At 39.0% G+C, this 25,732-nt stretch overlaps 1 protein-coding gene across 4 annotated transcripts in view; it reads right to left on the bottom strand.

Moving 5' to 3' along the window:
* The window catches only part of cntfr (ciliary neurotrophic factor receptor), a 397,904-nt gene that overhangs the window by 8,742 nt on the left and 363,430 nt on the right, over positions 1-25,732 (bottom strand). For all 4 annotated transcript variants that reach the window (XM_074691062.1, XM_074691061.1, XM_074691064.1 and 1 more), the window contains 2 exons: positions 13,264-13,332; positions 11,014-11,134 (listed from right to left, as the gene is read on the bottom strand). In XM_074691062.1, the coding sequence (XP_074547163.1) occupies positions 11,014-11,134; positions 13,264-13,332 (190 nt within the window). The remainder of the gene's footprint in view (positions 1-11,013; positions 11,135-13,263; positions 13,333-25,732) is intronic.

The following is a 25,732-nucleotide window of genomic DNA, read 5'->3' as shown; positions in this document are numbered from 1 at the left end:
TACAGTGCACCCTTCGAGAGGCAAATCTCTGAACTCATGTGACCTCCTGGAAGGCTTAAAACATGCCCTAAAGTGTCTTCTCAGGAGGCAAAAATGTGGCCAAAAGAGCACTCAAGTTTCCCCCCGGAAGGCAAAAACATTAAGTGCCCTTTCATAGGCAAAAAATGCCATCTTGGGATGCAAATACATGCACTAGTGTCTAGTGTCCTCCTAGGAGGAAAAAATTGAGGCAAAAAAAGACACTACAGAGCCCTCCTGGGCTGCTCAAACGCACTTAAGTATCTTCTTGGGGAGCAAAAATGTGTCAAAAAGTGCACTTAGTGCGTCATTGGAAGGCAGATCTGTGAACTCAAGTGACCTCTTGGGAGGCAAAAACATGCAAAAGTTCCTTCCTGAGATGTAAAAATGTGACAAAAAGTTCATTACAGTGCTCTCTTGGGAGGTGAAACACTTAAGTGCTCTCTTAGCTGATTAAACACACTTAAGTGCTCTCTTGGAATGAAAAAATGAGCGCTAAAGTGCCCTCTTTAGAATCAGAAATGCAAGCTTAAGTGTCCTCTTGGGATGCAAAACTCAGACCCACCTAGTTTTTGCCCCTGCCTTTAAAAAGTCTGAGCACGGCCCTGCTGAACAGTCATTTTCTGAGTCTGATATGAAGGATTCCTCAAACAGGACTCTGCAGGATGACAATCATTATGCATGGCCTCTCCTTCAGAGTGCTCAGATTGTTTTAACACCCCAGAGTGCTTTTGGGAAAGAGATAATAATGAAAAAAAAATTAATCCAGGAACTCTGAACTCCTGAAATACCATTAAACTGTAATGCTTGATGTCAAAGACTAAATAAGTAAAAGTTTTCATTGATTAGATCCAGCACCCAGCAGGCCCTGCAGGCATCCCCGCAGAGGCGATATCTTGAAACAGAAACGAAGCACCTATAAATAGTCTTTGAAGAGAGGGATATAAGAAGTGATATCCAGCCTGGTGCGAGACAGGATCCAGTTTCTGTCTCACAGAGTGGGTGAGGCAGAAACTTATATCTTTGATGATTGCAAAATTTGGGATGGCTGCAACTTTTTTAAGCCTCCAACTGATCTGCTTTTTACTTCCTGGAATGCTGTTGCTAAGCAATAGCTGAGTCACCCAGGATGGGATTTCTAAATGTCGTCCGTCTGTCACCGTGCTATCCTTTTGATGTAAAATGAGGTTGTTGATGTGGGAATACAAAACAGACACTTGACTATGACTAGATACTATTTTTGTTCATCTCTTTTTGGTTTGGGCCACCTGCTGTGGCTGATACATGAACAGAGACAAAAAGAAGAGGCGAGGAAAAGTGTTGGTGTGTGTGTTTTTTTTTTTTTTACACCGGGAGCTATACACAATCAATAAGTCACAGGAAGTCTGTTCATTTCCTTTTCGGCTGAGCGGCCGGGGGAATTTTGGTCGGTGTTGGGATGTAAACAAGCCGGTCAGGTGAAAACATCTGACCCTACCTGAGTAGTTTGTGTTTATCAGCCTTACTGAGAACAGGAAATCAGTTCAGTCTCTGTGGATTAAAATCTGCCAATATAATCATTTCAAAGGGTGAATGCAAACTGAATCATAACCCCTTTGATTACTGCGACTCCTTATCATTCATGTGAGGTAGCTTTTCAAGCACCAGCAAAACAAAATGAACTCTGACAAATTCTATTCAAAGTATTTTTCTACAAGATTTTTGCATCATCTTGGGAAGCAAAAACGTGGCAAAAAGTGTATGAAGGTCCTTCTTGATTGGCAAGATACAACTGCCCTTTTAAGAGGCAAAAGTTTATGAAGTGCACACTTGGGAGGGAAATGTTTGCCCTCTTTAGATGCAAAAATGTAGCAGAAAAACTTACTTAAGTGAACGTTTAAGTGCCCTCTATGAATTTAAAAAGGGGGCAAAAACCTGCACTTAAGTTTTCTTTTAGGAGGCAGAAATATGGAAAACCACACACTACAGTGCCCTCTGGGTTGGCAAAAAAAACTGCCCCCTTTAGAGGGCAAAAAACGATTTTGGTGTCCTCTTGGGAGGCAAAAATGTGCACTTAAGTTCCCACTGTGCAGGCAAAAAATGTGGCAAAAAAGTATGCTACAGTGTCCTTTAAGGAGATAGAGCACTTAAGTACTCTCTACTCTCTACAAGGAGTGCTTAAGTGCCCTCTTTAGAAACAAAAACACACGCCAAAGTGTCCTCTCTGGAGTCGAAAATCTGTGCTTAAGTGTCCTTTTAGGAGGCAAAAATGTGACAAAAATGCGTTTAAGTGCTCTCTTGGGAACTGAAACACACTTAAGTGCTCTCTTGGATGCTTAAACATGGTTAAGTGTCTTCATGGGAAGCAAAAATGTGACAATAAAGTGTGCTTAAGTGTCCCCTCAAGGGACAAAAATGTGGCGAAAAACTGTGCTTAAGTGCTCTTTTTGGGAAATGAAACACACTTAAGTGCCTTCTTGGCTGCTTAAACAAACTTTAGTGTCTTTTTGGGAATCAAAAATGTTGCAATAAAGTGCCCTAAAGTTTCTTCATGGGAGGCAAAAATTTGCCAAAAAAAATTGCTTAAGGGCCCTTTTGGGAGACGAAACACACTTAAGTTCCCCTTTTGGGTGCTTGAACACACTTAAGTGTTATCTTGGGAAGCAAAAATATGGCAAAAATGCAGGCTTTAGTATCCTGTTGGGAGGCAAAAATGTAGCAAAAAATGTGCTTAAGTGCTCTTTTGGGAACTGAAACACACTTAAGTTCCCCTTTTGGCTGCTTAAATACACTTAAGTGTCTTCTTGGGAAGCAAAAGTGTGGCAAAAAGTGTGCTTAAGGGTCCTGTTGAAAGGCAAAAAATGTGGGGAAAAAAATGCACTCAAGTGCTCTTTTGGGAACTGAAACACACTTAAGTGCCCTTTAGGCTACTTCAACACACTTAAGTGTCTTCTTGGGATGCAAGAATATGGCAATAAAGTGGGCTTAAGTGTCCTTTTGGGAGGCAAAAATGTGCTTAAGTGCTCTTTTGGGAACTGAAACATACTTAAGTGCCCTCTTGGCTGTTTACACACATTTTAGTGAGATTCTACCGATGTGAAAACATTTAAAAAATGCAGGTTTAAGTATTGTTTTGGGAGGACAAAAATGTGGCAAAAAGTACACCACAGTGCCCTCTTGGGAGACAAAACACTTAAGTGCCCTTTTGGCTGCTTAAACACACTAAAGTCTCTTCTTGAGAAGCATTATTTTATCACCCTGGCCTAGCTTACAAACGTTGACAGATCTATTTAGACATTATTTCCTACAAGATTTTTATTTACACTAAATTTACAAAATATTCCTCCAGAACCTCCTTAAAAAACATTTGCTACCATATTTCTGAAGCACAAAGACAAGAAGAATGTTGATAGTGAAATAAAGGTGTATCCAAATGGTGTGCGCTGTGTTTTAACAGTTGTGACCTGGCAAGAAGGAGAGGATAGTACCACGCTGATAAATTGCATTCAAATCAATGGCAACATGGACTCATCCTGAGCCGATGAAAAGTGAAATAAACAAAACAGGCGCCTGTCTGTGGAGAAGGGCAGCAAAAAAAAGTCAGGTACGAAGAGGGAGGTGACAAAAAGTCCTAAGAGACAGAGTGAGTGATCGATATAAAGAAGAGTGTGAGGAAATAGAAAAGACAAAGACCATGAAAGCAGAAAAAAAGGAGACTTGGAGGTTAAAGAGAGAATGAGATGGAAAGGCAGAACAGGACAAGAAGAGAGGGAAGGGAAGCAGAGAAGCCGCAGCTGGATGGAGGAGAGGTATGAGGAGAATCCCAATGACCTCCTGTTCTTTCTCTAAGAACAAGGGAAATACACTGGGTACTGACTCACTCTCTGTCTCTGTGAGAGAGTGAGTGTGTGTGTGTGTGTGTGTATTGTCCTCATGTGTTTGTGTATGAGGCAGTGGAGCTGGCTGTGTGTTCAGCTGTGTGTGTTTTATAGTTTTAGGGATGCATGAGCTCATATTTAATATGTGATGATGGATGTGAACTGCTGCTCATGACGAACAGGAGTCACTGCTGTCAAACTGTTTGGAAACTTTAATGAGCAGGTAGGAGATGGAGAGGGAGACAGGCCTGCAGAGATTTATTTTTAGAAAGACTCTGAACAGGGTTTAAAAAGTCTCTAAATCAGACTTTCAGGTCAGTTTCTTTTCCATTGTTTCCACTTAGAGTCGGCTTGACATAAATGTTCAACACAGCTTATGAACAGTCTACTGAAATAACTTACCAATGCACTGACTCCAGTGATCCCATTTAACAGTTTGACAAGGATGTGACATACTCTGAAAACACAGTGTTGAAATATGAAGAGAAAGAAAGAAAGAGAAAGGAAAACAACTTTGTTTTTCCAACACTGAGGAGAACATGTCTAACAAAAGAACCTCTGCTGGTTGGGGATGATCCAGACTTTCATTTACAAGAGGTTTTGTGGTTTTTTAAAATCAATTCTGTCTCTCTGGTAATCCTGTTTTCTCTCACGCTGATGTTTCAGAAAACCCTTATTTCAGCATCTATCTGAAACACTGTGTAGCTACTGTCTTTTTAAGGCTCCCCGTTCCACAACCCCCCTTACTTCTGATTGGCCAGCCCTTATGAAGCCTGTCAGAGAAGAGTTATGGGTAGACCTTGGTTTTTGAGGCCCGCCTGTCACAAAAACTGCTCCCCCTGGTGGCTGGCTGCAGTATAGGTCAAAAAATCTCCTCAGTCATTCTAGATGAGTTGTGGTTAGGGATGCACCTTATGTCGGTATCAAAATCTGTATCGTCCAATGTTGGTCATTTTTTTAACATATCAGTATCAGCCGCTATGTTATTGGTATCGGTCGATATTTGCTCATTAGCGGCCAACATTCCTATAGCATCTTGAACAATCTTTCAAGATCCAAATAATATTGTTTTCTCTGACTATGTAAACACCAAAACTACCCAAGAAGAGTGGAACCTCTACTTTTACATCTCTCTTCCTGTTTTTGATCCAAAAAACACCAATATCGATATTGGTGAATATTGGTTATCAGCCATAACAAAAATATCGGTAAATCAGTAAACATCGGTTATTGGCCATGACAACAATATCGGCAAATCGGTAATTATTGGTTATTGGCAATAGGGATGGGTACCTTTCAAATTTGAAATGATACAGTACTGATGCCCAATACCTGGCAATTGGTACCGGTACTCAACGTTACCACTTTTCGGTACTTTTTTCTGTTTATGTGGTAAAAAATATTGATTTTTTTAATAATAAAATGTTTCAATTTTTCAATATAACATTTTTATTCTTCAATTTATAACCTTGCAATGTTGTGTTCATGTCCAGCATGGAAAATCGCCTACTCTTCCACTTCCTCACGGTCACAAAGATGCATTTAGGTACCTAAACATTGTTCCTTTTGATTTTTATGTGAATCGGTAGCTGGTACTTTTGACTGAATTCGGTAGGTAGCTATAAAAGTACCTAATTCGGTACCCATCCCTAATTGGCAATAACAACAATATCGGTAAATCAATAAATATCGGTTATAGGCCATGACAACAATATTGGTACATCTGTAAATATCAGTATCGGCCAAAATTTTCATATTTTTACGTCCACTTTGAAGACGATTGACAGCTGATGTTCTTATGTAGGTTTTTTTGGTGATCGTAAAGTTTGTCGTGAGGAAGAGCCAAGAAGAGATTAGACTCTTGAAAGGAAAAAATATATATTATTTTTAGTCATCTGACTATTTTCGCGTCATGACCTCAACATTACAGCGAGTCTTATAAAGTTCTTGAGACACGGAAGTTTAAATTAAAAGTGGTCTGAAAATAGTGGAAAGTCGTCTCTTTAACTGTTAAACTCTTAAACTGTTGAGGCCAAATCAGGAACAAGTCAAACTTCTCCATTATGAGAAGCTCACACTGGCTCCACAACATTATGTATACGGCACATCCATAATCATCATATATAATATATTTCAAGAACATGGAAATTAACTCTAATGCAGAGCTGTTCTCGTAATAGCCTTTTTTTTTTTCGATATTATAATGCACATTGAGGCTAACTTAGCCTTAGCCTTTGAATCCACTCTGGAGCTTTAGCAACATCATATTCAGTGTACTTGTTGGTCCAAAGTACACTGTTGCATGTTTTGCAGGAGACAGCTGTATGTATCAGGACTTTTTTTTTAAACTAATAACTTAGTTTAGATATGAGCAACAGAAGATGTAAATCAGTGGAGGATCCCAGACAAAGAGTGTATTTGTCTGTGGACTGTGTCTCGCTCTGTGTTGGATTTTTGGCTGTGCCCTGTCAATAAAAAGCCAGAAGGGATTTATTTTTGACAGCTGTGTTACAGATCTCTGTGCCTAACATATTTATACTAATGCTGGACACACTGATATTAGCCTGAAGACTTTTTTCTACTGTTTCAAAACTCCTCTTTCCCCAGAAAAATAAATATCCAAGTCAAGAGCCAAATCAAGCTCAGCAAGATCATGTCAAAAATGTTTATTTAAGAGTTGTTCTTTAACTTGATCTTTGCCGGCAATTGGAAGAGTTATTTGTATTTTGCTGGTGCTTGAGGCTTCTTTTATTTAACTTTAATGAAAAAAGTGTTTTTTTGGCATAGTCAAAACAAACAACAGAAAAAGAGCAAAAAGCAACCTTGGAATTTGTTGACTTGTGAAAGGTTGACACAAGCCTTAAATTCTGATCCACAGACTTGTTGTCATGAAACTAAAAACATCTTCATACACAAAATTCTTCACACTGATATGCAGCTGGTGATCCTGTGGATGAACACGTCCACATTTTGAAGACTACTGCAGCATTTCAATGTAGAATTAAAGCCACAAGCAGCAATAAGTAGGCCCTCACTCCACATGCAATTTAAAAATAAATGTAAAAAAAACCTCAATGACTTCCTTTGACAGTATGGGGCGCTGTACTTTAACCTAAAAGGAAGCATATAAATACAACCAGGCTGAGACACTGAAGTTATGTGTGCATTTTGGTCTTGATTCAACATGGTGCAAGAGAGCTATTAAGGGTTTATTTTGCCCGAAAAATCATCAACCTTGGCGGTCCTTTGCGGCCACACCAAGAGTCCTACAAAAAATCCGTGAATAAATTTTAATCGTCAATGTGTCTCGTATGCACAGAAAAAAATAGGAGATGATGACAAAAAAGCTGTAGAAGAAGTATGCTGAGATACATACCCTGTAATTGGGCAAAATCTGACATTTAGCTCCAATTTCTGAATTCCTGTTTGGAATAAATGATGGTTGTAAGAGACTTTTTTGTAGGTTAAGGCATGACAGTTATACCCATGAAATTTCAGACCTGTAGCTTATAGTAGTTGGAGGGGCTGTGTTTTACCTCACCTAGGGGGCGCTGTGGTGCCCCTAATTGCACAAAAATACTGGATTTATACATTTTTTTACGACAATGACTGAATTTCATGGCTAGGTGGGTTCAGGTTATATCTCAAGTTGAAAATGTAAAAAAAGGTAGGATGTTTCATATTTAAATGGCTTCTGTTAACAGTAGGGGGCAGTGTACTGAAAGCTGAAAGTAAACATAAACATATACTCAGGTTAAGATATTAAAGATGTGTCTGAATTTTGTCTTTCTGATCCAACATGGCACAAGAGAGCTGTCAAGGTTTTTCTTTCGCCTGAAAATTTGTCAACTTTGGCGATCATTTGTGGCCACGCCTCTTGTCCTACAAAAAATCTGTAAACAACTTTTAATCGTAAATGTGTCTAGTATGCACAAAAAAAATTAGGAGATAGTGAGAAAAAAACTGTAGAAGAAGTATGCTGAGAAACCTACCCCATAAACCGCAAAAATCCGACATTTAGCTCCAATTTCTGAACTTCCTGTTTGAAATAAATGATGGCCGTAAGAGACTTTTTTGTAGGTCTAGGCATGATAGTTATGCACATGAAATTTCAGGCCTGTAGCTCAAAGTAGCTGGAGGGGCTGTGTTTCATTCACCTAGGGGGCGCTGTGGAGCCCATAACTGCATGAAAACACTGGATTCATGAATTTTTCGCTATGATTGAATTTTTTGGCTTGGTAGGTTCAGGTCTATCTCAAGCTGAAGGCACACAAGGAATAAACCTAGGGGTCTTAAAAGTGCTGCACCTGTGGTTGGTGGGCTCGGGCCCTTCTGAATGAATTAATCAAATTCACTGTCAAACCTGTTCATCTGTATTTCATGTGAATTTTTGGGCGACTGCTCCAGCATGGCCAGAGAGACATGCACAAAAAGACAGTTCAGCCTGGAAAGGATGATTTTCAGGGATCATCGGTGTGTAGAGAGATTTTCATTTGACAAGTGATCTCTGCCACGTGCTGAAGAGGTGCCAACAGGAGAGCTCCCAGGGAAAGCTTCTGTCTTTGCCAATTTATGAGCATGTGTGTGAGTGTTAGTGTGTATCTGTGTGTGTGTGATGGGGACCTGAGAATGCAATAATCTCCCAGAAATGCAGTGTAGGATCACCATCCATCACGCATACACACTGCTGGAAAATGTAGCGTTGTTGCAGCGTAAGTGAGCCGATCTGAGCTTGTTGGAGAGACGTGAGAATTTTTAAAAAGATGTTTTTCCCTGAGGCGATGTTCAGGCGCTCAGGTTGATGTGAGCCGATTTGTCTTGAGGCTGCTGGATCTTATTGCTCATGCTGCGATAAAAGTTCAGAGCTATCAAACGCTTATGGTGTACTCAATTTAATGATAAAGAAAGTTATTAACAAAACTTAATTTCATACCTAAGTGGTTCAGGAAATTTATTGTGTGACAGCCGTAGGCACCAGGAACAATAGTGAAAACATTATGGGACTCTATATTATCATCACAATGATTTCTCCAGCTGATGGACTACAAGGCTGATGAAAACAAGCATGAGGGAATTACTGCTGTAATATATCTTCATAGATTCAGTTACACTATCACAGCCTTTTGTAAATACATGTTAATTTCCCTTCGACCTGAACTGAACTAAACTTGAAGATATGAGAGTATTACAAATCAAGCCTGAAATGCAATGTGAAAACTACAGAAGCCTTTGAGAAACTTCTGCAGCTGCTGTGGCAGAGTTGGTCAGTTGATGCCCCACAAGGTTTTCAGTCCCTTCAGTACACCTGTACAAACTTTTATCGAGCAAAAAGATAAAGATAAAGATGAAAAAAGGAATTTCCTCTAAGGTCAAAATCAATGACAACGACAGTCATTGTTCAAAAATCTGTCCCTTAAAATTCAGTGGTGCTCTGAGGTTTGATCCGGTCCAATCATCCGTCAGACGTCAAGGTTCTCAATACCTGGGACCAAAGAACTAGTCTTGAATGCTAATTTGCCCTCGCCCCACGTCTGGGCATGTTGCAGCAGTTTATTGTTTGGTGCAAAAACCATGAATGTAGATGAGGTGCAGCCTCTGCAGCAAGCAAACAAGTTATTTTGACAGAATATGTTGCAGTACCACTTTTGACCAGTAGGTATGCCATCACTGTGATCTATTTAACTATTTATCTTAAGCATGTTGAAATACTTTTATTGAGGTACATAACACTTGAGTCCAAAGGGTGGCACTCTTTCTATTACCCTAATGCATCTGTATTTGAGTCCAGAGTGGAGATGTGACCAAGTGTTTAATTTAGTAAAGAGGAGAAATCAGACAGGTGGGTTGCAGATTATTGCACAGAAGGTGAGAGCTGTGTCGTTGTTGGATAAACAAGTATTTCTCAAACTGTGGTTCAAAGACCACTGGTGGTCCGCCAGTGACCCCTAGTGGTTCACAACGACCGTAAGGAAATTGTGTTTTTTTTTTTAAATGAAACATTCGGGAAAAAGAGGAGGTGGGGGGTGCGAGTTGTTCGGCTGCTACACAAATTGATAAAATCTACAGAAATTGGTCCATAAAAGCGTTGAGTAATTTAATTTAATCGAAGTACTTAAGTATTTAAATACTGGAAATACAGGAAATTGTTATTATTATGGAATACTATATGAGTAATGTAGTCATACTCAGGTTTTCAGGTCCATTTTCTCCTTCATTCTAAAAAAACAAAAAACAAAAAAACCCACCAAATTATGAGGGACTAAGTGCACTTTTTAATTCTAGTCACTGTCAGTCATTGTGAAAAATTACTTGTTCTGAATAAAGGGAATTAAAGAAATGAAATGTTTATTTTAATAGTAAAAAAAAAATGGCGTATTGATTTATTTTCAAAATAATCGTTAGTTGCAGCTCTTACAAGTTGTTACATGTTTGATTCCAGTTTATAGTATATTAGTTTGTTCTCTGGGGGGTTGTTCTGGGTCTATTCAGCTCATGGTGGTCCGCAAGATTTTTCTGGGGGGATAAGTGGTTCTTGGTCTGAAAAAATTTGAGAAACACCGTGACAGGCATTATGTCCCCACTATTTTCATTTCTGACAGTCCTAAAATGTTGCTACGCATACAGAAGATTCACTCTCTTCTCCTCGTCTGTCATTGCACCTCTCCACAATGACCTTAGCCGTTTGTGCATAACGCTGTGCCGGTTTGCGCCTGCCTTTCAAACATATTCAATATAGACACAAAAACAGCAGTCGTTAACAGTTTGAGGTTTGATAAGTCACTCTGTGGACACCAATGTTTGACATTTGCATCTACTCCTCCCAGAATTTTGTGCGTTCAGACAATCTGCGTATGTTCTCCATGTTCTTGAAGGAAAACACGCTGAATGGGTTGTACATGCTGTTTTTGCAAGATCCTCTTTGCACATGGTTAGCAAATCAGCTTTGCAAGCACTAACAAGTTTGCATGTGTTTTTATACACACAAAACTGACAGTTATGGCTCCAACTCAGTACTTTTTCTGTGAGCTTTTTAGATCCAAATATTGAATCTATGGAGCTGGGCCGAACAAACAAGTTTGAAAGAGCAACCCTTAGGCAAGAGAAAGCAGTGATAGCTCACAGTGAGGCTGAAACTTACCAGTAGGGAAGTCCACCTCAGTAGTCGATGTGATGGGAGCTGGATCTTCAATCCAGGGTGTAGCATGGACGGCAACACTCCAGTCACTCCATGTTCCGATTTCTGTGTCCTTTGCAGCAACCTGTCAACACAAAACAAATTCAATAAAAAAAACAAGCAAAAAAGGTGAGGAGGGGTAATTTATGTTACATTTTTGGGCATTTGGTAGGAAAAATGAAGACAGAAATCTAAGGGCGTGTAGCAAACAGTGGAGGCCATGAGTCAATCCTGGTCTCCACCAGGGAGTAGAGTTTCCTCCCTGTCTGCTCTCTGCAATGAGGACTTCAGCCTCTTTATGCGGGGCAGGCGCTTAAACCACAGGGCCAACAGCGCCCCAGGCCTATTTGATTTTTTTTTTTACATTTCTATCGAAAGCTATTTTTTCTGTTTTCATGTCTTTGTTTAGAGAAGACAGGACAGTGGATAGAGCAGCAGGAAACAGGATGAGAGTATATTTTTGAACCCTGGATATTTAAGGGGCTGTAAGGAGTTTCAAAGTGATCTGGAAAAAGTCTCTCTTGTAGATATATGCCTGATCATAATCCACATTTTAAAATGAGATCATCAACACCAAAACAAGATATCTTGAAGTGCTACTTTGTAGCTTCCTGATCAGGTTGAGGAGGTACGGATTGATTTACGGTACGTCTAAGTTTAGTAGTGAGAAGAGAGATCTGTGTTCTTCTCTGCTGAAAGCGATTTCTGTGATTAATTTTGTAGTGATGGTGGACACTGGAGCCTAACTATCAGACAGAAAAAGGACAGAAGAGCAAAAGGAAGATAAACTGGAGAAAGATAGAGCATGAGCTAAAGGCTAAAAGGGCTTAACTACTTGTGCTAATGTTCATTCCAAACCACAGTCAGCAGGGGCTGGGTTTTATCTTACCTCGGGGGCGCTGTGGAGCCTTTAACAGAATGAAAATACTTAATTCTTAAATTTTTTGCCATGACTGAATTTTGTGGCTAGGTGGTTTCATGTTTATGTCTGGCTAAAAATGTAACAAAAAGGGAAGATTGTTTTTAATATAGATAGCTTCCTGTTGACAGTAGGGGGCACTGTACTTACAGGTAAAAAGAACATTCAGATACACTCAGGCTGAGACACTGAAGATGTTTGTGCATTTTAGTACAGATCCAACATGGTACAAGAGAGAAAGCTAGGTTTTCATTGTGCCTGAAGAATCATCAACTTTGGCGATGATTTGTGGCCACGCATCTTATCCCACAAAAAATCTGTAACTGACTTTTATTTGTCAATGTGTCTCATATGCACAAAAAAACAATACAAGATGATGAGAGAAAAACTCTAGGACAAGCATGATGAAATACATACCCTATAAATCATCAAAATCCCACATTTAACTCCAATTTCTGAACTTCCTGTTCGGAATACACAATGGTCATAAGAGACTTTTTTGTAGGTCTAGGCATGATAGTTTTGCACATAAAATTTCAGACTTGTAGCTTAAAATAGCTGGCGGGGCTGCGTTTTTCCCCACCTAGGGGGCGCTGTAGAGCACGTAATCACATGAAACTACTGGATTCATATTTTTTTTGCCATGACTGAATTTTGCAGGTAGTTGGGTTCAGGTTGTATCTCAGGCTGAAAATGTAAAAAAAGAGAAGAAATTTTTGTTTATATAAAGGGCATCCTGTTGACAGTAGGGGGTGCTGTACTTAAAGCTGAAAATAAACATATAGATACACTCTAGATGAGACATTAAAGATGTGAGTGCATTATGTTCCTGATCTAACATGGTACAAGAGAGCTACTGAGGTTTCCATTTAGCCCAAAAATCATCAACTTTTGTGGTCGTTTGTGGCCACGCCTCTTGTCTTACCAAAGATCTGTTAATAAATTTTAATCGTCAATGTGTCTAGTATGCACAAAAAAAATTAGGAGATGATGACAGAAAAACTGTAGGACGAGCATGATGAAATACATACCCTATAAATTGTCAAACTCCGACACTTAACTCCAATTTCTGAACTTCCTGTTTGAAATACATGATGGTCATAAGAGACTTTTTTGTAGGTCTAGGCATGATAGTTATGCACATGAAATTGCAGGCCTGTAGCTTAAAGTAGCTGGAGGGGCTGCATTTTTTCCCCACCTAGGGGGCGCTGTGGAGCTGTATCTGGTAAAAAGTTGACTTGAACAAAGAACATTTTTACAACAGTGTGTGTGAGACTCTTTAAACTTGAAGTTACCTGGATGATGTACTCCTTCCCAGCGTAGGCATCGGTGATGGTGTGAGTGGTGCTGTCAGATAACTCCACCTAAACAGCAGATGAAAGCGAGTATCATGTGAGTTTATATCACGGATGAGGGCAGAGTTTAAAATTCATGTTTTATTCAAGTAAATGAAATTTAAACACAAAATGTTTACACTATTCCTCAGTTTGTCAGTGAGTAATAAAAAAGCTTGAAGGGTTCATTCAGGCTGAAAGTCCAGCTTTTAACCCTGATTTAAATCTTGTGGTAATTCCTGAATTCCTTAGCGCGAGTCTTAAATGTTTCATAGTGTTGGATGCGGTCGAGCTGAAGAGGATTTTATTCAGATCTCAGTTATTTACCACACACCTTTCACCATTATCCCTGCATAGGTCAAGTTTGCTGCTCTACCCTTGCAGTGTATTACATCTCATTGTTGAAGTGATTGAACACCCATGGCCTTGCAGCCTCCACACATACCACCACTCAGACATGAATACAAAATACCAGCCACATAATTGATGATTATACCAGAAAGCTTTGGCATCAATGCTACATAATTCTGTAACACAATATAATGCATGCCAACATTTGAAAGCCTTTTGTGCACACTTTAATTTGCAGAGCGCAACAGAATGAACTAAACGTTGAGTCATCGAGGAGAGCATGAGAGAATGATTTGCTGCCTCCCTATAATTTACGGTTGGCGTTGTGTGTGCGTGTGTGAGTGTGTGAGTGTTTGTTTGCCTCAGGCTCATGTCCGCTGGACTGGAGGGGGAAAAAGAGCTGCCTTCTTTACTCCTGAAGTTGTATTTAATGATTTAAAGAACTGCCTGTTGCCGTCTGCAGTCTACCGCAGCCACGAGGCGAACGCACACTCCCACATGTCTTTGGTATTTGGGCTGAATCAAGAGCCTAGGGTAATCTGAAATAATTCACAGTGTTAGCTTAACAAGAGGCTTGTTTATTGCATTGGTTGGACGAGATGAAGTCTGTACAAACTCAAAATTTAAAAGGGAAAAAACAAACCTTTTGGATTGGGAAATGTTTCTAATTGGCAGCTGTTGTTTTTTTTTTACTAGATGACTGCACTACTGTTAAAATCAGTCCTTTTCTATAGTTCAGGGGTGATTGATCATCATCCCAAACCGTCAGAGCAGGTGGGAGACTTTTTCCAATCTGCACCAACCTTAATAATCAAATGTCATTTCATTACCATACCATTAAATCATCAGCAGATCTGAGTTCTTTGCTTTTTATACAAATAAGTCTTTCAATAAACTGGAAACACATTTTAAAATATAGAGTTTAAAATGTATTTTAACATAAAAAGTTTATAATTAGGCTGAAGTAGAGATTATGACTATCATAATGTATCTCTAATGTATACTAAATGATCATCTTTAACATTCATAAACAGAAACAGATTATAAAATGAGACCTAGGCTGTAATTATATAACCTTTTCTTGCTTTCTGACCACTTAAAGCACTTTTATATAACTTCACATTTTCCTATTCACACCTACACTGAAAGCAAAGGCTCCTATGTAAATATAATACACATGTTATGTAAATGCCATGCACTGTACCTGTCAAACACAACTGGTACAGCATACAGAGGCATATTGAATCTGACATGTTCGAATCAGATTCAAACCACTTTCAAATGTGGTACTGACTCAGTTAGGTATTCCTTTTTTTTTTCAATGTAAGTGCAGTCTGAACAGCCAGGTCGTATTTGATGTGGCTTTGACGTTATTATGGAGCAGAAGTGGCGCACATTGAATGTGAACATTGAAGAAAGTGGAGATAGATTTTGGAGGGGCCAAGAGAAGAGAAAGTGAAACTTAAGTGCACATTCAGATGAGCCGTCCCACTTTTTGGGACCCTTTTGTTGCAGTGACAAAGTAAACTGGTCCAATCCCAGAAGGTAGAGCTATAATACTGCAGGCCATTGATTGGTCAAAAGAATCGTCACTTCCTGTGTGACAGCAGCTGCTGTATTTCTCCTGGTGGGCCTTCTCTAAAACAGAACTTAATTGTTATTCGTAACAAAGAGCTACATGGAAATCACAAAAAAGACGAATTGCTGGATGCCTTCCATCGTTGCTTTTTGTTCACTGTGTCACGTTTTTCTGCTTTGTTGGATTTACTGGCATCACTCAAAGCAACTGACACTGCTAATTGGCACCTGGCTGACACGCCGCCTACCACGAGGGTGCAAAGTTGGCTGTGGAAACCCAAATGGGACCAGGTTCAACCAATCCAGCCCGTACCAAAGCGTACTGATTTACTGGACTGCTTGGTGGAAACAGGGCTATACAGACAGCAAAGCAAGCCCAAGTCAGAAGCTACACTTTAGAGAACAAGCGCCAAAGATCCAGAGGGGAGTTTGTTTCCATACACATTGTTCTGTGCACAAAAAAATTATATCTGTAAGGTAATTTTTGTTTGTTTGTTCACATTACATTTATGAATGTGGCCTGTCTGTGGATTGTGATATGAACTGTTCAAGCTCCTGAAGCTCAGTTGAACATTAACGCACACATTGAATGGTGTTTAGGGACACAAACATGCCCCTGGGTCCTTGAGGCTTGTTTTTTAAAGCGTAGCATCTTATTTGGTATTGCTTTACAGCCTGTATGCTCCCCACCTGTTTCTCCCCCAGCTCTCGAAGACGAGAAACATGAACCCATACTTAAGTTTCACTTTCTTTCTCCGCGTCCCTCCAATCTCGATCTCCACTTTCTTCCATGTTTGTATCCAATGAGCATGACTTCTGCTTGAGAATGACTTCAAAGTCACTTTGGTCAAAAAAAATACAAAAAAAAAAAAAAAAAAAAAAAAAAATATATATATATATATATATATATATATATATATATATATATATATATATATATATATATATATATATATATATGTATATATATATATATATATATATATATATATATATATATATATATATATATATATATATATATATATATATATATATATACATACATATATATGATTCAGTACGACATTTAAGAGTTGCCCGAATATGATGCAAAAACGTTAGATTCAATGTGACTCATGCTGAGCGATAAAATCAGAGTGAACACAGCCTAAGAGTCTTGCTACCGTCCACATGACACTTTGACCTGGGATCGAATCCTTACACTTGAAACTGAAAGACTGTTACTTCCAGCTGTGGCCAATCAGATCCAGCTTTTATCAGAACATGAATGATCGTAATTTCTTAACTTTCACTGGCTAATTAGAGATCATTTTTATCTTTCTCTAAACTGAACATTTGTTTGACGCTTTTGGCTCATGTTCCTTTTGGTTGTTATCCAAAGGTAACTCAAGGTTTTGCAAACTCCAACTCTTCAACGTGCTTATTACTGCATCATTTCCTTTTCTACTTCAGACCAAAGCCCCTTCATACTCTCATAATCTCTCATTATTACCTGCACAACTGAAGTACATAACTTGAGAATAAACAGCCCATTGGAAGAGTCGGGTTTATACGACTCGTAAAACTTTCATAATGAAGCTTTGATTTCTATTGAGTTGTTTTTTGTTGATGAGGATTTCAGGGCAAAACAACACCAACAGGAGAGAGTTGACCTTTTCAGAACAGTCAATAATACTTAATGAAAACCCCTCGCATAAATAATTCCTTGCCAGTATGGCTTCCAGAAACAAACACGCCAACTGGAGTTTCCCCCCCAGCTTTCCAAAACGTGCAGATCTGGAGCGGATCTGACAAATCAGCCTGTCGTATATCTCCCAGCATCTGCGCGTCCTCTGTCTTCCTGTAATCTGTCTCTCATCGCTCACCCACTCACTAAAGTTTACCAGTCTGTTTTGAACTTTGCCTTGATCTCTGAACACCCCCCTCCTCCTCCTCCTTTCTATCTGCTGTTTTCATTGTCTCCCCCTCCTCCCCCTTCTCTCTACTCTTGGAAGGAAGTTGAAGCTTATCTGCCAAACAGAGCGCTACATTTATAGGCTTAATTTCATTAGTGGAATGCAATAACAGTGTCATACGAGCATGTGTGTTTTACATGTTTTGTTGAGTGCTGTGCATAAATCTGGATACACTTTGGAATACAGTGTGTGTAAATATGTGCGGTAAGAGGAAAGTGTGCAGCCTTTAAGGCTAAATCTTCCACTGTTTACACGTAGCCCAGCCAGCGTATCCAACCATAGCTTCTCCTGGCATTCCTTCCTCAATCTAATGTTAGCTTTGTGTGTGTGTGACAGAGAGAGTGTGTGTGTGAGTGCATGCATGCTTGCGTTTGATATGCAATGATAGGGATGTGAAAAAGAGAAATCACGAACACCAACACTTGTGTTTTTGATTCTCCGCTCGTACGTTTACGCTCGTGTCAGTACAAGTCCACAGCAGCGTATCTGCATCTGCAAGGCTGGACTTGAACCGGAGACCGTGTGCTCGCACATGTATGTGAGTGCATGAGGGAGGAGTATATGAAGTAAACAGCTCGCTGATAAACATTTCCAGAGAGATGGATGTGTTGCTGTGTTGCCAAGTGGCTAAACAGGGAGCAGAGAAAGCAGCACTTAATATCACTTACCAGAGAGGATATGGGACTGGAGATGGAGGAGGGAGGAGGAGGAGGAGGAGGGAGGAGGAGGGGAGTTTACAGTGAGGGAGAGGAGAGATGAAAGAAGGAGAAGCCTTGCAAAAAAGCTGTTTGCTGTAACTGCAAAAATATGGATGTACAGCTGCACGGTTCTGGCAAAAAAAAAAAAAGCGTAAATCACTTTTCTTTTTTTTTTTGCTTAAAATTGAGCTCACAATTCTCTGGCATGATTTTCTTCTTAGAAAATGTTTATTTAACTGATGAACTTTAAGAAAACAAAAAAAGAACATTCAGATGGTCTTTCATAGGGATGGGAATCGAAAACCGGTTCCTCAATTAGAAATGTTTTAATCCATTGATATCATTAGCCTTTGTGCTCAACGATTTCCTTATCAGTTCTTTACATTGTGTCGGAGCTGCCGGGCCTGCAGCAATCTTAACTTTGCAATTAGATAACGTTTCCCGAGAAAACTCTGATTTAGGATTTTCAGCTTGAAGTTTTACTGAAGAACTGGCTTCATAAAGAAATGTTCATAACTCTCTCTCAGGAGATTCATATTCAGTACATTCGAAATGATATAAATCCCCTTATTCACCAAAATGACAAAATAGAGCAAGCTTGATGCTGACGTTTATGGGAAACTGCATTGACATGCTAGCAGTTAGCATACATCAGTATAACTTCAGCTTCAGAATAGAATTTCAGCTTTCATCACAGAAACATATCACATCAACTCTTTGTAAAAAATACAGAAGATTTCAAATGTCTAAAGCTAATAGGCTAATGAAAGGCTAATGGCTGACTTCATAACTACGGAAAGCTTCCAAACAACTTAAACCATTGCTATAACCACTATGAGACACTAGATGGTAGGGCTGAACGATTTTAAGAAAAGATTGAATTGTGATTTTTCTGGCAGATATTGTGATTTCAATTCGATTCACGATTTTCTTCAAATCAAGCTTTGGGATATTCACATGTAGGGCTGAACAATTTTAGGAAAAGATCTAATTTTTCTGGCAGATATTGCAATTCACGTTTTTTTAATCATCAATAGTGATGATAAATAATCTGTTTTCATCAACTTCTACTCCTAAAAAGAGGCTTTGTGTTGTTGACCTGCTTATCAGCACTTTTAACACATAGATTGTCTACAAATTTGTAAAACAGAATGTGTATAATACTTGACACAACAGATCCTGGGTCAGTCAGAAGCACTGCAAAAAATTGCTGCTTTGGCGATCTCAAAATTGCATTGTCTAAAATTGCGATTTCGATCTGAAAACGATAAATTGTTCAGCCCTACTAGATGGCCTGCTTGAATTATTAATATATTACAACACAGTACATCAACGTCACATTGTGTGAAATTTTTACCTGTTTCTGTGTAATTATGCCCAGAAATATCCAGACTCAGGGACCAATTACATTTACTTCAATTACAGTGTAAACTCAATTAAATGTTGACACAGAAAACCTGTAAAGCTACTTTTTGTACCAAGAAAATTCACAACAGGAATTGATAAGGGAATCCAAAAACAATCCGATCAATAAGCAGAAGCGATAAGGGCATCGGTATCGACAAAATCTTATCAATTCCCATCCCTAATTGGCTTCAGTACTCAATGGGACCAATTTTCTGTACTTTGTGTGTGTTTATTTGTTAATGAATATGAATTTGTTTAAAAATAAAATCTTAAACTTTTTTCAATTTAACATTTCTCTTCAATATACAAACTTGTGTTTATGCCCAGCATGGAAAATTGCCAACTCTTCCTCTCCCTTACAGTCACAAGGATGCGAAACATGGTACCGTCAGATTTGGTACCCAATACTACAGACAGGATTCAGTGGGTACCTATTCACCTAATCCCTGGTCTGCATTGATGATATATTAGAAAACAAAGCTGTAAAAAACTATAAAACCAGAAAATCCTGTGTTATAAAATCAGGGTTATAGATTTATCCACAACATACACACTTACACACACGCTGCCACTCCTCAGACCAAAATATTTACATCACCACAGCGTAAAAACTCAGTGTTTACTTTACTGAAGATATGATGACAAAAACAACTACTCTGCCCATATGGATCCACCACAATCTCCCTTTCTTTAAGTAATAATCACCAAACATCCTCCTCAGTTAATAGATAAACACCATATGTCTGCGCACCATAAACAGCATATGTGAGCATGAATATTTCACAATAAACTGCAGAGAACAAGATGTTGCAGCGGTGTTACAGCAGAGGTCTACAGGAGCTGCACACCTGAATTTTGTAATCTCTCTGAACATGCAAGAAAATAAGGATGCATCGACTATTCCTCCTGAAGCATGAATGCTAAAAAATACAGAGGCTGCAGGGCCGTCTTTTAACTGCAGCGGTTGAAGACTGAATACGGAGCCCTTCAGCTGGAGCAACTAAACTGAAAAAGTAATTCTAAAGATCGACGCTGATTCTGTTCAACTCAGGGTTGTTTGTGTACATGTGATAAGAAAACTAGAGATTGTGTTTGTTGTTAAGAGAGAGGAAAATTTATGGACAGCACAATGTGGTAACTTTGCTTTTTCAACATGTTCTGGTGCAAGGCCAAGACACAACAGCTCCCCCAACACACACACACAGGAACACACAGGAACACACACAACACGGAGCAGCAGATAAGGAAGAAGAACTTAGAAATTCACTTCACACAACACGCCACACAAGCTCAGTGCTATAACACACACACACACACACACACACAATCTCGTACACACTCCCCCAGAGTCTCCACACACAAATCCAGACAATGTGAGGGGCAGGGAGAGGAGATGTGAGCATTCCTCAGGGATTGCATAAGGAACTTTGAGAAAAGGAAGTGACCCTTTACTTCTCATACATCTTTTTTTTTTCCACTCCTCTCTCCTCCTTCCTTTCTGCCTTCCTCTCACAGCACAGATACACTTCTGAGTCCTGTTCTGTTTAAATTCTCACAGTAATGAAATTAAATAAAGAGACAGTAAAAATTAAAATCAAATCCCCATCAAGATCATAAAGTTTAGTTTTTTTTTTTTCTCTAAGAAAATTGTGTCTATTGTTTTAGAGCAGTGGTTCTCAAACTGTGGTACATGTTCCCCTGGGGGTACGTGAGGGCACTCCAGCAAGATGAAGAAATGTACACCCACACACACACACACACACACACAAAAAAAAAATCAACCAAGCAAATTCCTTTAATGCTAATTATTTAGTGCATGTTTGGATCAGATCTAAGTTTAAGTTAATTTACTGATTATTATATCAAGTAGGTTAATTGATTTTGCCAACCCACCAAAATAAAAGTCTTCCTCAAACCAGAATAACAACACAAAACCAGCTTTGTGGTGTTAAAGCGAAGCACCACTGCTGCTAAAATAATAATAATAATAATGAAATAAAAAAATTGAAATAAAAAAAATAATAAAATGAAATAAAATAAAAAAATAAAAATAAATAAAATGAAATAAAATAAAATAATAATAAAATAAAACAAAATAAAATAAAATAAAAATAGGGTGGGACATGGGCTTAAAAAAAAGAAAAAAACAGAACCTTCAAAAATCAGTCAGTTATTTGGGGAACTCACCCAAGGCACTGTAACTTTTCTGCAGGGAGATTATTTTCTTTTATTTTTATTCTCTAAAACTCAAGTCTTTACTTTTAAATTCATTTTACATTTTTTTGTGAAAAAATGTTTATCTATTGTTAAGTTTATAAAATTTGGTGTGAGAACAGCCCTTTATTTTGATACCAAAAGAAAGCACTTTTAGTTGACAATTATTCCTAAGCACACAAATGTTTCCTTCTAAACATGTTTTTAATTATCTTTATTTCATAATTGATGCAGTCATGCAGTCTTTGAACTGTGATAAAATATTGATATTACAGCTCTTAATGTCAATTAAAAAAAAAATAAATAAAAATTTTACTTTTAGCAGAGATGTAAGTACAATACGACTTCAGCACCACCACTGTGGTAAGTAGCGCCAAAGAGCAATCGTAAAGTATGTTCAAAATATTTTATTCCTAAACTTGATGATGTGGGTTTTAATCATAGACTGTAAAAAAAAAAAATGGACGTCCACTTGCTCAGCTCGAAGTGAGATCGCCACAAAAACTGCTCCCCCTGGTGGCTGGCTGCAGTATTGGTCAAAAAGTCTATCTCCCCAGTCATTCCAGATGGGCTGCGGTCAAACTTTGAAAAATTAATACACCTAGTAGAAATGTTTCTCACGTCTGATTGTTGTGGTGATTTGAAGATATCATTTGGCTGTCTTGTATTCAAGTCCTCCTTTTCCTGAAGAGTTTCATTTTCATTTGTTATATGAGGTTAAAAACGAGGCTTTAAGTAACGTTTAATTTTTTCCGGGGATTGTAAAATATGTTGGGAGGTAGAGTCAGTAAGTGATTAGACTCTCGAATGAAAAAAAAAAAAAAAATGTCACCCGGCTCCACTCAGATTCTCCCAGAATCCCTCACAGTCCATGCAGACTCAGGCTACGCCCGTGACGGGGGAATTTTGGCTTCAAAACCGTACAATGGTAAATGGCGGAGCCACGCTGTCCACTCTATATACAGTCTATGGTTTTGATGCTGTAAATATCAATGTTTTCTTTCTGTTCTTGGGTCAGTTAGTTTAAAATTATTTTAAGTTTAATTTTCTCAGTGTCGACTGATTAAATAATGATCATAGTGATGCTTTTTGCAATATTAGTTTTTCTATGAGTAACAATGGTTACACCAAGTGACATTTATCAGTTTCACCAACTGACCGCGTCCTTCAACCAACTTTTTTTTGCAGCATTAATGTCTGGGTAGTTAAAGTGACAAACTTGATGCACTTTATGTTTTCACTTTATGTTTGTATGAAACTCTGCATCTGACTTTCTTTATTTCAAACACAATTAAATAGAAAAGCCGTTTTATTTCAAGCCCATTCAATACAGTTTTCCTCTGCCGCATTGTTTCATTCCTCAGATCAGAATCAAAATTCTCAGAACTCGTTTAATCTTCACATCATTGTGCACATCAAAAAAGCAGTTTTCCATTTCTTTGAACAAGTTGGAAATGCTTTGGGATGGTCCATGCAAATGATCCTGTACAGTCCTCTGCTGTTTCCTACATTATCAGTTGTTTACGTTTATTCTTCTAAGAAAGAGCCTGTTTGAAGACGAGGAAAACTAACACCTATGCACATGGCATTTAATGTGTGATTAATTGAATTATTGATTATCATCCGAGGCCTGCTCTAAAGATTGTGTCGTTAATTAGTTAATCTACATCTGTGACACAGATTCCTGCTTTTCAACGTGAGGTACAGCTGAATTCTCACGTCTTTCAGACTCAAACTGATGGTTATTTGGATCAGTGGTTCTTACAAATGACTCATTTTAAACTAGTCTGATAAATTACTCAAGTGCTGGAAAGACTCAGACGCCCTGGACTTCTAAGAGGCTGTCTAATTAATTGTTGTTTGAGACAGATAATCAAACTAATGACTAATGACAAAGAGCATTAATTGTAATGGAATGTGCTGTGAAATAGGCTGTCATTTTGATAAGCTCTAAAAGCTGGAGAAAAGGCATAAATTAGATAAAAGGAGATTGAATCCAGCGGAAACAGCTTCTTACAGCACAGTACGCACTGTGTAATAATCTAACTGCAGCCTAACAGGCTCACAATGATATGTTCCGCCAAGGCAACCTCTTCCTTCATTTCAATCATTTGTTAGAGCCCTCAGTCGTTAATCTCCCACTCAGATCGGCTGACAGACACTTTCTGAAATGCCCCTCCACCTCGTGTTATTTCTCACAGAGTTATGCGTGATAGAGATGAAGAGATATCGCTGACAGAACATGATGGGTTGTGAAACTGCTGAACGCCAGCTGAACCACAGTTTTCCAAAGAGAGCTGTGCTGCCCAATGGCAGCTGGCACTGCTCATCACAAGTTGTTGCCTTTGGGCAAAAAAAAAGTAACTTCAATTTTTTAAAAACAAGCTTTAGAAAAAGTAGTCATTTGTATGCACTTTGAGCATTGTACAGACAGCTTGCAGTGAGAGATGTTGCCTGTGCAGGCTGGTTTTATATAATGGGTTATGCATTCAACACGTCCAAACTGATTTATTTACCCTTCAAGAAGGATTTTCAAAGATATCACTTAAAGTTATTTTTTTCTGTGGCTTTGGTACTAGTGATGGGAAGCTCGATTCTTTTTACTGAATCGAGTTTAAATGAGTCACTCACCAAAGTGAACCAGGTTTTTGAGTCATTTGAGTTACTCGAGTCAGTTACCCAGAAAGTGCATAGAAATCTATATTTCAGAGAGATTCATACCAGCAAAATGACTGAAAAGGACAAGTAGTACACTCCAATGTGAAAAAAAAGTGTGAAAGATCATACGAGTCACTCGCCAGCTCGACTCGTACGAGTCATTCTGTGAATGAGTTAGTGCGACCCGTATGTGAGTGAGTTAATGACCTGTATACACTGTGGGTTGAGCCATTCTATGTACTAGCCATTCTACCGTGATGTGAGTGAGGGGCTGGGCTATCGTGAGCTTTGTACCGAGTCAGTAAATGAGTCATTTGGGGCGAAGAATCATGATTCTCGAGTCAGTAAAGTGATTCTCGGGTATTGAACGATTCATTCATGATTCGCACAACACTATTTGGTACATTTCTCGAGTCATCCTCACCGTTGAGCATTATTTTTGTGGGGTCATTTGGTCTCAAAAAAGTATTTTCAATTCTATAGTTTATCATCAATACATTGTGGGACAATACACTGCCTGGCCAAAAATAAAAGGTCACACACTCAAATATTTCATTGGGCCATTTTTGTTGAAAGGTGCCGCCCTGTTGGCTATGGCTGCCTTTTGCGGCAGCTCTCTCTACTTTGTCCGTTTCTTGACATTTTTTGTCTCTTTTTCGTCATCTTTATATTTGGAGTGGATCATTACTTTGTGTGGTTCATTTGTTGGACATGGACACCAAACTTTTTCTCCTGTGTTTGTCTGGAGATCCTACATGTAGCCATGGCTGCATTGTTTATATGTGAATTCAGCTGTTAGCAGCCTGTAGCATGTCAGTGCTAACTGGTGCAAGGCCGGATGTCTCCCACAAGGTGAGGAGAAGGAGGTGAGGACAACGTGCTGGTTCTCAAGTGTGAGCTAAGAAGTGACGACATGGACCTGTCCTTCTATTCATTGTTATTGGGAACGTAAGATCTATCTCCAATAAGATGGACAAGCTAGCAGTGCTAACCCAGCAACAGAGGGAATACAAGAAGGAAGAGTAGCATCATGCTATTCACAGACATGGCTAACAGAACTAACATCAGACATTGTCAGCCCAGGCCTACACTCAAGTCACATTTCTCATGTGGAACAGCTTCCTCTGCTAACCGGCGAGTGAAACTAGCAAAGTAAGCTGAGGCCGTTCACATATTCATGTTAAGACGTCTGTCGACAGAGAATAAAAATACATTTTGCAACATGACAGGAGCTTTTTGAGAATCTCTACAGCAGGGGAAGCTGGGAAGCTGGGAGTTGGGGATGAACTCTGATTCAAATCTTTTCCGTCATGACGAGTTCGTGTTTGACAGCTCTGACACGACGGTAAGACGGCACAAACCGGCGTTAACGTGTAGACACCTCCGCAGCAGAGCTGTCGATGACTATCTCAAGCTTTTTAAGGGTGCAAGGTCGGGTTCGGGGCTTTTGATTGGCTGGGGGTTTAGCTTCCTTTTACAGTAATTGCCGCTATGGCAATTAGGGCTTCACAGTGGGAAATACTGTCTGCGAAATTACGCCTGGATTCTGTGCTCCTGTGTGCATAA

The sequence above is a fragment of the Halichoeres trimaculatus genome, unplaced genomic scaffold (assembly GCF_033239565.1).
Source record: "Halichoeres trimaculatus isolate MK-OKI-2021-1 unplaced genomic scaffold, fHalTri1.1 fHalTri1_scaffold_16, whole genome shotgun sequence".
Lineage (NCBI taxonomy): Eukaryota > Metazoa > Chordata > Actinopteri > Labriformes > Labridae > Halichoeres > Halichoeres trimaculatus.
This window is presented reverse-complemented; position numbering and strand designations above follow the sequence as displayed.